This window comes from Pygocentrus nattereri, chromosome 14 (genome assembly GCF_015220715.1).
Source record: "Pygocentrus nattereri isolate fPygNat1 chromosome 14, fPygNat1.pri, whole genome shotgun sequence".
In the NCBI taxonomy this organism is placed as follows: domain Eukaryota; kingdom Metazoa; phylum Chordata; class Actinopteri; order Characiformes; family Serrasalmidae; genus Pygocentrus; species Pygocentrus nattereri.
Window position 1 is genome coordinate 8,910,930 of NC_051224.1, and position 13,811 is coordinate 8,924,740.

Here is a 13,811-nt window from a genome sequence, read left to right on the forward strand (position 1 = left end):
TGTGCATTTAGTGACTGACTGGTGATTCTATAGGCCTCCACATCATAAGGCTACAGGGCGAGAAGGGAACATTCAAACATTACTGTCGTCCTTCGACAAAGCAAATAAATAATAAATGCGAATGAATTGAATGAAAGAGAATTGATTTAGAGTAATATTCATGTTCAATATTCAAATTTTTGAGTTTTTCAAATGTTTGTGTTAGAAGGCTTTTTACCCAATTTTCTCTCCAGTTTAGTCACTGGCACCTGCTAGCTGGGTCTCCTAAAATCGCTTGAGAGTTCCAAGCAGCGAGGCTGAAGACTGCCGTGTTTCCTTAAAGATCTCCCAAAAACAGGGCTAACGTGTTATTTTTCCTTATCAAACTAAATTAATGGAATCATGGTGAACTTTGAGAATCGTAACTTCATTGAATCATGAGGTTGAGACGCTTATACAGTTACAAATCAAACATTACAGTGAGACAATGGACTTCTAAGGACAAACTATAGGTTTGGTTTATTTGTTTATTTTTTTGGAATACTACAGTTGGCATGTATGGGGAGAAATGGAGCAACAGCCATGATGTTACTACAGGTGCAGGAACAAATGCAGCACACCAGCACGCTGTAATAGGATGATTCACGGGGCTCTTGATTGTTGGATATCGCTTTGGCAACTATAAACAGCCATCGACCTGTCCTCTATAAAGCACTGATATGTTTTGCACTGTAAAAATAGCACAAAATGCTGCAAGATTTCACAGATTATAAAAGGCCTGCAAGGCAGATAGAGAGGAACAGGGGAGTAATGATGCCTGTTTGGAAATATTGGCACAGTAATGGACTATGAATGCAGCCCAGTGGTGCTAGGGTGAGCATGACCTGTGCAACTGTAGTAAGACCAAGTACCATACATTTATACAGTTTTCAGTGTGAAACATGGTACAGAGAACATCTTATATTGTCAGGTCACTAACACAGAAAACTGACTGGACTTGAACAATGTGTGGAGCCTGGAGTGAAGTCCATGTACTAGCACTTCCATAGGTTGGACGACTGACTTGTTCTACGCTCCTGTTTCTCTCGTTGCACTGATATGCTCGACTGATTTTCCTCTGAGTACAGAGTTTTAAAGATCCAGCTTCTTCATACATCATGAGGTACCATTTGAAGCACAGGGGCATGTTTTCAACAGCTGCCATTGGTCACTCTGGGACTTTGTTTTAAAGGACAACACTGACAGTTTTGGAAATAACCAAAAAGTTTGTAAAAAGTTGTAAGCGAAGAAGGCCTGCAAGACAATAATGTGAATTAGATCACTTTACGAGAAACGTACCAAAGCGGAGAGACTTCTTAGAACCATGCGGTTCTTCTTTCACAGCGTTACATGTTTGTGACTGTAGTAATTCTTGAATTAGAAAGGTCTGAACCGACTGAGAAGAACAGATTGGTGGTTTGTCATAACAGAACCTCACTTCATCTTCGAAATGGTAATTTGCAGGATAGCAGGATAACAAAAAAAAAAACATTCTTGTCCTCAATGCACATTAATGAAATTAAATAAAATTTCAATATAAAGGGCATCTGAAGCATTTGGGAAAAAATGCATATGTTTCATATCAAAACAAGGTTTTCATACGACACCAACAGTATTCTAGGAGCAAGTCCTAACAACTAGCCTATGAAAGTCCCACATTAAACAGTTTCACTTCACTTTTAAGATCTGCTTCTCCGCATCATAAAAAGGCACCCTGGCAGTAGAAGCATTCGACTGTGGTCATAAAAACGGAGAATGTAAAATATTTGGGTTCTGGCATTTTTCAAGCCTCTGTTCCATGGAGGTCGGTATGTTTGAATACCCTAAACAGGAAGATTTTTTTTTCTCTCTCCTGCTTAGTTTTAAGAACCTTTTAACTTCACAGATGTCTTAACAGTAATGGATATATAACCCATATGAAATACGAGGTTTATTTGCAAAATTGTGGCATTGTCCTTTAAAACTCCCATCCTATCCAGGTATGTAAAACTCGGTAAAGTAACATGATCAGATCGAATATGTACTCCCTTTGTAGTTAAGGCGATGATACGGCAACGGATTTAATATTTGGAGAGCAGAATCATGAAGACCCCGTAACTGCCTATTTACAGCTCACTCTTAAATGTGCAACACTAGTGTGGGAAATGGACACTAAAAGACTAATGGATATGCAAACTCGTTTTCTAATAGCACCCGTTGAAATGCTCAATCCTTTCCTCAGCATGAAGATGAAGTTACACTTTAATATAAAGGCCAACATCAGTGAGAGAAACTAGACTGTGATCAACTTTAACTGGATCTATATAGATAGACATAAACAGGCATCCTGATATTTCATTTGATCAGTGTGGAAATTGATTTGCACATGACCTCTAGATTTCAACAAAGAAAGTGCAGTTACTTAAATCTTTGCCTCATCTTCAAAGTGTATAGCAGCACAAAGGGGGAAGGGGAAAGATGTTTCTTTAGTGAGGAGATATGTCAAACACAAGCATCTTTTATCATGTGCCTTAAGCTTTGATTTCATCAATACCAATTTAACATCCCTCATACAATTTACCTGAGCTACAACATTTTCATCTAACACAGTCAGAAGTGATTGCCTCCAGAGAAAACTACGGATTTCCTCTTGAATCTCAAGGGTCTCTAATGCTGGGGCTCTATCACACGGGCTTGTTAGTAAACCCCCAGCAGTTGTCACGTCCTGATTGACAAGTCACAACTTCCTTTTATGACTAAGCCTGCTGGCTTCCAGACTGGTGTTTGGAAGATCTGAGAGGTTTATGATAAAGATGGGGAACTGCAAGGCAATGAGCAGCACAGTAATACCTTTTTTATGGTTGCTACAGTTTGTAAAAAAATGACTTGTTGCAGTATGAGTGTTGATACTGAATGTTGCAAATAAGTTATATCATATATTATTTTTGTAATACATACATAAATTTTTCTGATACATATAGATTTCTTTTTCTGTTCTTTTAATTGTTGTCCTTATCAGACTATGTCACACTACTGCCGTCTGTCTAGAGACAAAAGGAAGTAAGGCTAATGTCATTCCACTACAGTATGAGGCACTGTGTCCAAAAAAGGATATCAGATTCAGAAGATCCCTCGTCCAGGACATTTAATAAAACAACAAATCTACAGCCTTTTCAGGCCAAAAGGGTTCTGGATGTGTTGTCCTTCAAATGTGTCAAATGTGGTCCTCTCATGCCTGATCTCCATCCATAGCGCTTCCTGTGTGAATTTGAGAAGAGGAGATAGAATGATGTGCCTTTGTGAACAAAGTGACACGTGAAAAACAGCTTGTGTTTGGATGGCATATTTCACTGTATATTTCAAACAGCTGACTGATACTATGGCACTGACCTCCCATGGTGTCCATGTCTGAATCAGACACCTGTGTAATGGAGAAGCGAGAAATACTGAAGCGGGAAAACTGGGGTTCTGGCTTTTCTTCAGGAGACTTGACTGGAGAGTTGGGGGGTGTGCTGATCCCATCAGAAACCGGTTCTAATGTTGAAGGACTAGGAAAATCTTCCTCCCACTCAAAGGTCTCACCTGTTCAATAAGAGATTGTTGTTGTTATTATTATTATGTTTTTCAACTCTTACCTAGAACTGCATAACACTTACTTTCTGAGACATTTTCATCTGAGGAGTTATCAGAGGCACCAGCTCTCTGTGGTCGAAGTTGCTCGCCCACTGCAGCCTGGCCATTAGGTTCTGCCCCAGGTGGAAATGTGTATTCTGATAGTTCCCCTGTAGGGCTCTCCTAGGAAAAAAAAACAGCATCAATGAATCAACTCACCATATCTCAAATGAACATGTGCTATTTCAGTAAATATCTGAGCAAGTTATGCATTTCAAATTATATAAAAACTATCAAGTACAACTGACCTGGTCAAACAGGAACACTGTGACATCATCGAAGAAGGAGACTGCTTTTTTCTTGCGTTCCAGCTCATCACAAAATGATTGAGTGAGCAGTGAGGGCATTTTGAGGAGACTGCGCAGATGGCGAGCACTACTCCGCTCACTCACCACCACGGGCACGGTAGTGAACTCCTCCTCACTCTCCTCACTCTGCTCTTGCACACTATAGCTGCGCAGCTCTTCGTCAGACTCATCGCTGTCATCTGAGTCTTCCTCGTCTGCTTCCTCACTGTTCCCTAGGGGTGCTGGTATATCCAGGTCCTCTGGTAAGGCAGGCAGAATGTTGTCCAGAGAACTGTCCCGCTTGACTCTTAAAAGTGCTTGGTCAATGCTGTCCTCCTCCACTCCCTCTTCTTGTTTCACTCCTTGATTCTCCTCATCTTTTGCATCCATCTGACACTCTGTATCATTTTCCATGTCCTCACAGTCTTCGGTTTCAGCTTCTTTCACAGTCTCCCTGCTGAACTCCACTATAGTGGAGTCTGAACCCAGGGAGTCCACCGATGAAAAGTCCCTGGTGGTACCACTAGCTTGGTCCTCCATCGTTGTGGCTTCCTGTGTTGTGGATGAGCCTTCAGAGGCTGTGTTGGAGCAGCACTCAGAAGCTGGATCTTCTCCAGAGTGCTCAGCTTCTAGCCCAAGGCCATCATCTGGAGCAGACTCTTTGGTCAAACATCCCCCCATCTCTGGGGGAAAGGGAGATAACATGGTGATTCCTGGAGCTGATGCAGGAGATGAACCTAGAGCACACTCCATGTTCTTCTTCTCAGGACACAACTGTTTGGCACTGAGAACAGCATCATCTGTGCGATCTCTTAGCTTAGCAAAATGATACCCCTCCTCCATTTTTTTCACTGGGCACCCTCCCTCTCTCCCTGCCTTCCTGAGAGAGTTGTCTTTTGCAGGTTTGTGTCCAAAAACATTATCCTCCACTTGGTTATCAAAGAAGGTGTTTCCTCCTTCACAGGGACTCTTGTCATTCTCTGTGTCATAGTCTGAAAAATAAGCAGAGTCCCTGAACTTGTTTCTCTCACCCAGGCTTGTCAACTCCAGATTACTGCTGCAAGCTGGAGTCAGGACAGCTTCATCATCATTTCCGAGGTCCATCTGGAGGACCATATCACACTCCGATTCCATACTAGTACTAAGGACTGGCTTACCCTCCAAGTCCTTCATGACAAACTCAGGAGACTCATTGTTCTCTGTGTCGTAACCACTATCCAATGATTTGGGTTGGATGGACATGTGGTAAGCATCTTGCATGAAGGCCTCACTAGGACTGTTACTAGATGCAAGGTCAATAATGTCCTCAGTGTCACAGCTTTGCATTTCTCTGTGCAATGGTCTTTGTACCAAGTTAGCATCACTCACTTCTGCATAGTCCACAGGAGACTCTGGAAACACACCAGAGGTAATGTCAGTGATGTCGTCATCACTGCAATCATCAATGTCCACCAAGCTAATGCTGGAACAGCCATGCTCCACCCAGCTGCTCCCTGTATGACTGCACTCTAAGACACATTCTGACAGAGCCGTGGGGCACGGAATCTTCTTCCCACTCAGTGCTGCTGGACCCTCTGATCGGAATTTTATATCTTGTGCAGGGCTTGTGCTTCTGTCAGGGAGTAGATTCTCTGGAGTCACTACTGTCTCAGCTGGAGAAGAAACTAGATTCTTACTGGTGTAACTCCCTACTGGGAACTGTATCGTATTCTCTCTGACATGCAGATGAGGAGCATTCTTCTGGGCTGGATAAATAATTTGTTGTTTTTCTAGGGCTGAATGAAACTTGACAGATGTCTCTACCTCCTTTCTATCCTCACAGCACAGACGTATGTATGATCCACACTCTGAATCTGTGTATGGAATGTTAATGGTGGATGGATTGCTGCCTGTGGCTTCCATATACGAGTGTGTTTTGAAAGTATGGGAAGGATTACTTTTGGAATTGTCGCATGCTTCTACTGTAATCTGCCTTGGGTTCTGTATACGGGAGGAAGGTGTACTCTGTTGTAAATCAAGATAGGTGTCAGGAAACCCCCTGGGTTGTCTGCCATCAACGTTTAAGCTGTTGTTATTTGCAGAGTGGTTTGAGGTCCAGTTGGTTGCTTCACTTTCTGTAAACAGACTGTTGTCATCCTCTGGATCAGCTGCACCCATAAGAAGACCATCTCCAGCTTCAACATTAATACTCATATAGTGAGCCCTAGGCATGTTCTTTTGCAAGTTGCCCATCATGTCATAATAGGCCTCATTTGCCATATTTTTTTCAGCAGTCCTCTGGCTGGCCTCAAGGTAGGGGTCACAGTGTCCCAGACTGGGGCTGTGCAGTGAGACTGATACACCATGTGAGCTATTCTGTAGCCCTGTATAGAGGTGGCTCCCAGACCCAAGATGAGAATCAGGTGGTTGGTGCCTTTTCAAATGAGCTTCCAGTTCTGCTGAGATTGACTGTTCACAATGGAATCTGTCTGTGTCACTGGGGGAGAAGTATTGTCTTGATTGATCTACAGATTCCAGTGGGCTTAGACCTCCCCTCTGAAGTGGCTCCAAGGAGAGGGAAATAGTTGGGCTGCCATCTGAATCATAGGCACTGCTTTTAGAGTCTTTTGCTGCTGACCAGTATGTGTGTGTCTGAGCCTCTGTGGGACTTTTCATGTCATTTGTGGAAAAGCAACTGTTGCTGGCTTCAACCCCTGGACTGTAGTCAAGAGTGCCCTCCTCCAGATTAATGTTGCACTCTACAGGTTCCTCAATGCGGATGTAGTACTCACTGCTCACAGATGGACTGTGTGCACTCAGTACTGGTACCACCCCTGGATGATCTGGCTCATAGTAGGATGGGGAAACTCCCAGAGTGAGACTCTCCCCTTTGCAGCTTCCTGCGGTATTGGTAAGAGGATAATAGATGTCCTGGTAATGTGGATTGCTCCTTCCTAGAGGTCCACTGGCAGATGAGGAGCAGTAGGGCTGTTCAGCTCGGGCCTGCTCCCACTTATATTCGAAGTTGAGCCCATGGCTGGTCTCGGTCACTGTCAGTATGTCATCACCATTCTCTGACTGGAAGCTGTCAGCTGTGGAGAAGTGCTCTAACAGAGGAAAGGAGGAAGTAGATGAGGCTACCTCTGATGATGTTGGGGTTCTGTGGGAACTGCTGGTACCTAGGCTGGGTCTGAGAGAGTTCCAACGCTTCTCAAAGTCCTCCTCTGCCTCGCTGGTACCCTTAGCACACAGGTAGTTCAGAAGCAGATGAACTTCCTCTGCCATGGGCCTCTGCTCTGGCTGTAGCCAGCAGAATTGCATTACTTCATACCTGCTCATACACAAATAAGACAGCACCACTGAAAAATGCACAAGAAAGTGGCAAAATTATGTACAGCAATTTTCAAGGTATTCATCACAAAGCTACAGAGCTTTTAATACTCAAGACAGTTAAAAAGAATGCTTTCAAGCACCTACATCATACAGATGTTTAGCATGTTTTTTTGTTCATCCTGTCTAATCATTTAAAGGTAGACAAGCACAACAAATGACAGATATTTCAACAAGACAATGTAGGATGCAAATTCAGGAATGATTTAAAACCCATAAAGCTCTTTTGGGGTTGTGTTGGGAATTATGAGGAAAAGAAAAACCCAACTACTATGGATGGTCTGTGGACGGCAGTGGTTAATCTATGAAGGAGATCCTTCAAATTATTTTTAAAATGTCAGTAAATGTATGTCAAAGAAGTGTGATGTTTACAAGACTATAGGACTTACAAACTGCTGATAAACACTGACATTTGAGCAATACCTTTTGACAGAGTAGTGTTTATTAGCATTAATAAATTAATTTAACTTAAATGTTCACTACATGCATGTGATCAGTTTTTTTATTTTTTTTTTATTCAAAGTGTAGGACAGTCCCTCAGAAAAGGAAATAAATTGCATTAACTGGAATACATTAATGGTGGAATCAGCTGCACATTGTGTCAATCATCTGGGAATCAGAATTTGTTTCATTAGTTAAATGTTTGTAACCAGTCCCACATTCGGAAATGGTAATGTGCATAGAGGTCAGATGCTCCTATAGTAATTAACTGATATGTGGAAAGCATGGAGTCAAAGCAGCCTTGCATATACAGAAAAGAGTCAGTCAGTGTTTGCTACGTGCTGCAGGAGCATGTGGTATGTCTGTATGCAAGAGTGTTCTTGATTAAATGGATAATTAATGGTAGTGTGTAGGACCAGAATTAATGACCACAGACTTCCTGGAATGGCTATGATTGATGGGGCTGTGGAAGAGGGAAATTAATGACTGACCATGCTGGACCTGAGCAATATTGATTTGTTAGCCATGCCAGAGAGAAAATGGAATGACCACTGGGGGGAACATGTGATAGAAAATACATTAAATGCTTTGGCTGTATTAAATTAAGGGATAATTTAAGAGTAGTTGGCACGCCTGTGGTACAAGGCATTGACTGGTTTGCACCGGTGAAGGAGAGGGGGGGGGTAATGACTGGACAGTGTGGAGAAAGGCAGGTTACTAATTGGTGATGGTGATTATGACTCAGGAGCTGAGATGACTCACCAGCGGTCAGACAGGGGCACTTTCAGCAAAGGCTTTGGCAGCTTCAGCTGCTGTTCCTTCACAGCATAAGTCAACACTTGTCTATCAGAGTAGTGTCTGTATGGCTGATTCCCAAGCTCAAACAGCTCCCAGATTGTCACACCCAGTGACCTATAAAGTCAGAAAACATTGAAATGCTGGTGTGCCAAGGTGCTCTGAAATTTGCCCATAAGTAATCCTAAAGAGTAATCTTAAAGGCATTGTCTTACCAGACATTGCTGGCCTTGGTCTGGTCCACCACCAACAAGTTGCCATGGACCTCATCAATGAGCTCTGGAGCAATCCATCGCAGAGGCACCCAAATCTGATCTGCCGTTACAAAATAGTCATCCTACCAAAGACAGAGACAAGCAGGAACTGAAGAAGTTATATGATGGAAAGGGAAGCTGTGTCACCACAGCAAGATCTGCACTATAACCCAGCAGTCCCACTGACTCCATTACTGACTCACCTTGTACCTGCTGTGGGAGAGGCCATAGTCTCCAATCTTCACTGTCATCTCTGAAGTGAGTAGACAGTTCCTGAGAGCCAGGTCACTAAGGAAGTAAGAAAAGGAAATGTTACAGGGTGATTTAAACATTATTCATAGCACAATAAGGCTTATTTCACATCTTTTGGATGGTTTAATTGATGTTCAAAGCTTCCGATGACTGAAGGGTTCACCCCCAGCAACAAAATCACTGATGCTGGAGTCTGTCAGAGGCACTCAGGCAGCACCAGGATATTGTTGCAGGGAGAGACCAGAAAGCAGAAAGGCTGAAATCCTCAGACCAGACAGTGACAAAAGAAATGAGAGAAAGGCTGTCTCTGTCTCCTCACCTGTGAATGTAATTATGTTTGTGGAGGTACAGAAGGCCAGAGGCAATTTCACATGCCATTCGCTGGAGAATCAAAGGGTCGGGGGTAGCAGAGTCTGCTCGGCAACTGCGGAGGTATCCCTTAACATCACCCTGAAAAAGCCAGAAGCAAGTATAAAGAACAAGTCATCCTTAAACCAGAGATCGTTAGTATAATACAACCATTCCAGTGGCCTAAATTGCATTTACCCTTTTGTTCAAAGCTGCTAGCACTGGGAATAGCAGGTTGATCAGACTGGCCTTATATTGACCAGCAGAGGGAGCATGCAGCCTCTCAGAAGATGCAGAGGCAGAGTAGGGAATGCCGAGTGGTTATTTATTCAGGCCACCTTGTAACCTTGGTCCTAGCGGAACAAGGCGTGTGTGCATGTGTGTGTGTGTGCGAGAGAGATTGAAGGAGAGAGACATACCAGAGGGCAGTATTCCATAATCAACAGGTAGGGCGTGACTTCTGTGCACTGAGCCAGGCACTGTAGCAGCGCAGGATGTCGGAGAGTCCTGCAGGATTCCACCACACATACACACAGACACACACACGTCAGTTGCTGTCAATTCTTTAAACTCTTTAAAACAAACTGGACATGCAAATTTGATCATTTAACAAAATATAAAGCAAATGTGCATACAAGAAAGAATGAATGCAATAGATGGAGAGAGAGACAGACTGAAAGAATATTAATGAACAATCATAGGCTCAGACCGGTAAGGTTGGGCCTCCTCCAGGAACTGCATCTGGTCCTGTACGCTGGCACTCGCTTTCAGCTCCTTCACCACCACCTGCGTGGTGTTAAGTCCAGCATTCACCTCTCCCAGCAAAACCTATATCACAAAAACACAATCACACATTCAGACATACACACTCAAACATGGTGGACATTCTGTGGGCTGGACAGCGCAGATTTACAAAGCATACAGATAATGTGGAATTCACCATGTCAATCCACCCAACAAGTTCACACGTTTGAGAGTCTCAGAGAGTACATTCAAAAGAGATCACTGGTTAATTTCACACACACTAGGTCCACATCAGCCTTCAACTCTAAGCCAAGGGGGCATGCAAGGACCCAGATGCTCCATTCTAAGACTTTCATTCTAAAATGCTGTTTATTTTAGAAGGCTCACCTTTCCAAACCATTCTTGGCCAATTTCCTTTAAGTAAAGGAGGCTGTGGCGACCAAGGTCTGCTGACTTAAGCAGCTGGACTAAAACAGAGAGAAAAGAAGAGAGAGCAAGAATTGATAGAATGCAGTCTCATGGAAATAGTAAATGTGACATGTTTAACAACGAACAATGCAGCAATTCTCAGAATTCTGAAAAGAGCCCAAGCTTTAAGGAAACCTAACAGATGCTCAGCAAATTAGAGATAACAATCACCCTGTCCCAGCATCTCCTCAAAAAGACAGTTTAAGGGCACGCAATCTCAAACACTTCATTTTAAATATTCTTATAAAAAAAATGCTTGTTCAACTGGAAAGATCAGGTTATGAGGTTGCACATCAAGACTTGTCTAGAGATTTTTTGTGGTTCTTACCCATGCTCTGGGACTGTGCTGAACAGTTTCAACTATGTCTTGCCATAACATTCTCAACAAGCTCAGCACAACATGATGAGCTGCATCAGGTATGTCGAGGCATGTAGTTCTCTATGCCTGTGAAGCATAGTGGGTCACCAGGAGCAGGATTAAGAAACATTGTTCCAGAACAGCACCATGAAACTCTTACACAAAGAAAGTAGAGATTCAGCATTACAGAATCAGGCTGATCTCAGCTGGTCTTCACAATTCAAATGAAGGATGAGGGCAAAGACAATAGCAATGATGATGAAGATGAGAAAAAGTGCAGCCATGCTTGCAAAGCCACAAGCGGGTGGATGGTTCTTTGGAGGCACAGAGAGCAGTCAGTGCTTTCCTGTTCCAAGCCTCTTTGCCTCTGCCCACACCCTAGGGGCTTAACCCCCTGAGCCCTCTTGCAGCTGAGAAAGCAGTCCTCCCTGTCCTCCTTCCCAGCAGCCGAGAACATCCTGCTGTTCCAGAACATTCCCACCAGTTCAACGGGCTGGTTCTCTGGGACCCGGCACATATCTCGGTATGATGTTCTCATATTAAGAGCCTCCAGCCGAAAGGTCGGTGCTTAAAGAGCTTGCCTGTGCTCCGGACTCTTGCTTAGAGTCTGTTCTCTTGACCTGTCGCGTGTCAAAATGATTCTGTCGTCCGGGAGCCACCGGCAATAACATATGAAGAATATAATGGCCCCTGTCTTCACTGTGACATCGTTGTCTCTATCCACCCAATAGAGCTGAGGGGGCTGGGACAAACAGAAAGCCCTCTGTCAAAAACCTGAACCACTCCCAATGCACACAGTGTCTATGTGTCTATTCCCTGGTCCCCTGCTACAGTCTCCTCCCTGTATTATTCCTATTAAAATGGCCCCCTCCTCCTCGCTGTTCCAGAGGTCACTCATTCCAGCCGCTCACGCTCCTCTCCGGCACTAAATCGCTGCCTTTGTGCAAGATGTGGCAGCGCCTGGTACCCACAGTACTAGCTGGGACACAAGGCCTATTCTCTGTTCCTCACAGCCTGGATTGTCAAGGCGATAGCAGCCTGCCCCCATCCCCCCCACCACCCTCCAGTTCCTGCACTCAGTCAGACACACAACTGTCCTTCTCTTTTCTTTCCTACTCTAGGCTTCAACTGGCTCTTTTATATCGTTCCTGTGGAATCTGGGAGCTGTGCATTCCGACCCCACTCCTGGCATTCCCAGTGCAGGCCTGCACCAGCCCTGAGCCATGTTCAAAATGCATTAGAGCACAAAAGAACGACACTCTGGAGAGAGACAGGCTTCTGACACACAAAAATTATACATGGCTAGAGAAACTATTTTAATTAATCTAGCAGCAAATCATTTCAGAATGTGTAAATGTGCTCATGTCATAAGTCACTAATATGGAAGTAAACCTGAGTCTTCTGAGCACCTGGCATTGTGTGTCTGGTAGTGTCCTCAGAAAATGAATGCAACCATTGCACATTTTCTGTATGGGATTACCTTTGTAGGCAGTACATTAGGCCCTGTAATTTATGGAATGAATAACAGTGTACATCTGTATTGTCAAGGCACTTCTTAAATGTGGAACATGGAAATTTTGGTTATTGTATATTTAAATGATTCAGCTTGTGCTGATGTAAGAGCTTGCCGCTGCATAGAATCAGCACAAGGGAGAGGACGAGAGGCCAAATCAGTTGGGAGATTTTTGCCTTGCTCTCAAGCATTAATTTCCTGTTCTTTTTCAACATCACGTCATTAACACAATGTGTAGGCTGCTGTGGGAGGAAGAATAAGAGCGGGATCCGGCATGGCCATGACCAAGCCCTTCTCAGTCTAATGGGAGACCCAGCCCAACCTCTCCCCTATACTCGCCCTGCAACACCTGAACCAATCGCACAGCCGTAACCATGGACAACTGGAGAGAAGGAGCCCATTGGCTGTGTTGCTGATGGTTCTTCATCCAATGCCTTGCCTGCACTCCTATTCGGGTTCCTCCCCCCGCCCCCTCCCAGATGCTCCACACAGACAGTGTGCATGAGTCACAGAGTGAGCATCTTACTCACACACTGCTTCACACATACATCAGAGCTCCTACTCAGACACAGTCAGCCAGTCAATCTGCTGTTTACCTTTGAGCACAAAACCCTGAATGATTTTTGTTGGAATTCAGACAGATCTGGCCACATTTCATGTCAAAAGAAGGCATCAATTATTCACAGCCTTGCCAAGCCAGCTGAAAAATGCCTTATGAAATAACTACATACATTCCATTTCAATATAACTGACCCTCAGACAGCCAGAGTGAGGGGCTATCTCCGCTTTCTAGATCTGCTTTTCACATGGCTGCCTCATGCCATGGTGCAGTCCAGCGGGCCAGCCTCCCTACGTTATGCAACAAACAGATGTGCTTCCAGCTCCCCGAGGCAGCCTGATCTCTGCTACAATGGTCACTGCGAGAACGCAAACAACGCCACTGCTCTTTTTCCATACACGGTCCCAGCAGGCCAGGACAGAGGTCCTGTTCTTCACCGGCCAATTAAGAGACGCAGTGCCACCGCCAGGCCACACAACACCAGTTTAGTGTGCCACTGCTACACACTGACTCACTATTGTTCTCAGCTAGACCGGAGGTAGCTGAAACTTGCAACATCACAATGGCTGTTACATTCTGTGTCAGTTAAGCTCCACACACAAGAAAACCTACACAGCACCGTAATGTACTGGAGAATGTGGATGGTGGGGTGGGCGTGATGCTTGTTTATTGTTATCACTTTAAATTATGTCATGATGGTCTTTCTTGAGCAGTGATTCTAGAACACTGGCCATTTGCAAGCTACATAAAAAGA

The 13,811-nt window shown here is 44.1% G+C and overlaps 1 protein-coding gene across 3 annotated transcripts in view; it reads right to left on the minus strand.

Moving 5' to 3' along the window:
* Nucleotides 1–472: 472 nt before the first annotated feature.
* The window catches only part of aatka (apoptosis-associated tyrosine kinase a), a 61,221-nt gene continuing 47,882 nt past the window's right edge, over nucleotides 473–13,811 (minus strand). For 2 of the 3 annotated variants that reach the window (XM_017705963.2, XM_017705962.2), the window contains exons 4-14: nucleotides 10,547–10,626; nucleotides 10,125–10,243; nucleotides 9,835–9,922; nucleotides 9,387–9,517; nucleotides 9,019–9,103; nucleotides 8,777–8,898; nucleotides 8,529–8,678; nucleotides 3,918–7,266; nucleotides 3,654–3,792; nucleotides 3,388–3,579; nucleotides 473–3,255 (exon numbers count right to left, since the gene is read on the minus strand). In XM_017705963.2, coding sequence (XP_017561452.1) covers nucleotides 3,227–3,255; nucleotides 3,388–3,579; nucleotides 3,654–3,792; nucleotides 3,918–7,266; nucleotides 8,529–8,678; nucleotides 8,777–8,898; nucleotides 9,019–9,103; nucleotides 9,387–9,517; nucleotides 9,835–9,922; nucleotides 10,125–10,243; nucleotides 10,547–10,626 — 4,484 coding nt within the window. In that variant the 3' untranslated portion in view covers nucleotides 473–3,226. Of the gene's footprint in view, nucleotides 3,256–3,387; nucleotides 3,580–3,653; nucleotides 3,793–3,917; nucleotides 7,267–8,528; nucleotides 8,679–8,776; nucleotides 8,899–9,018; nucleotides 9,104–9,386; nucleotides 9,518–9,834; nucleotides 9,923–10,124; nucleotides 10,244–10,546; nucleotides 10,627–10,955; nucleotides 11,652–13,811 lie in introns of those variants that run through there. The other variant, XM_017705964.2, reaches the window with a different exon arrangement.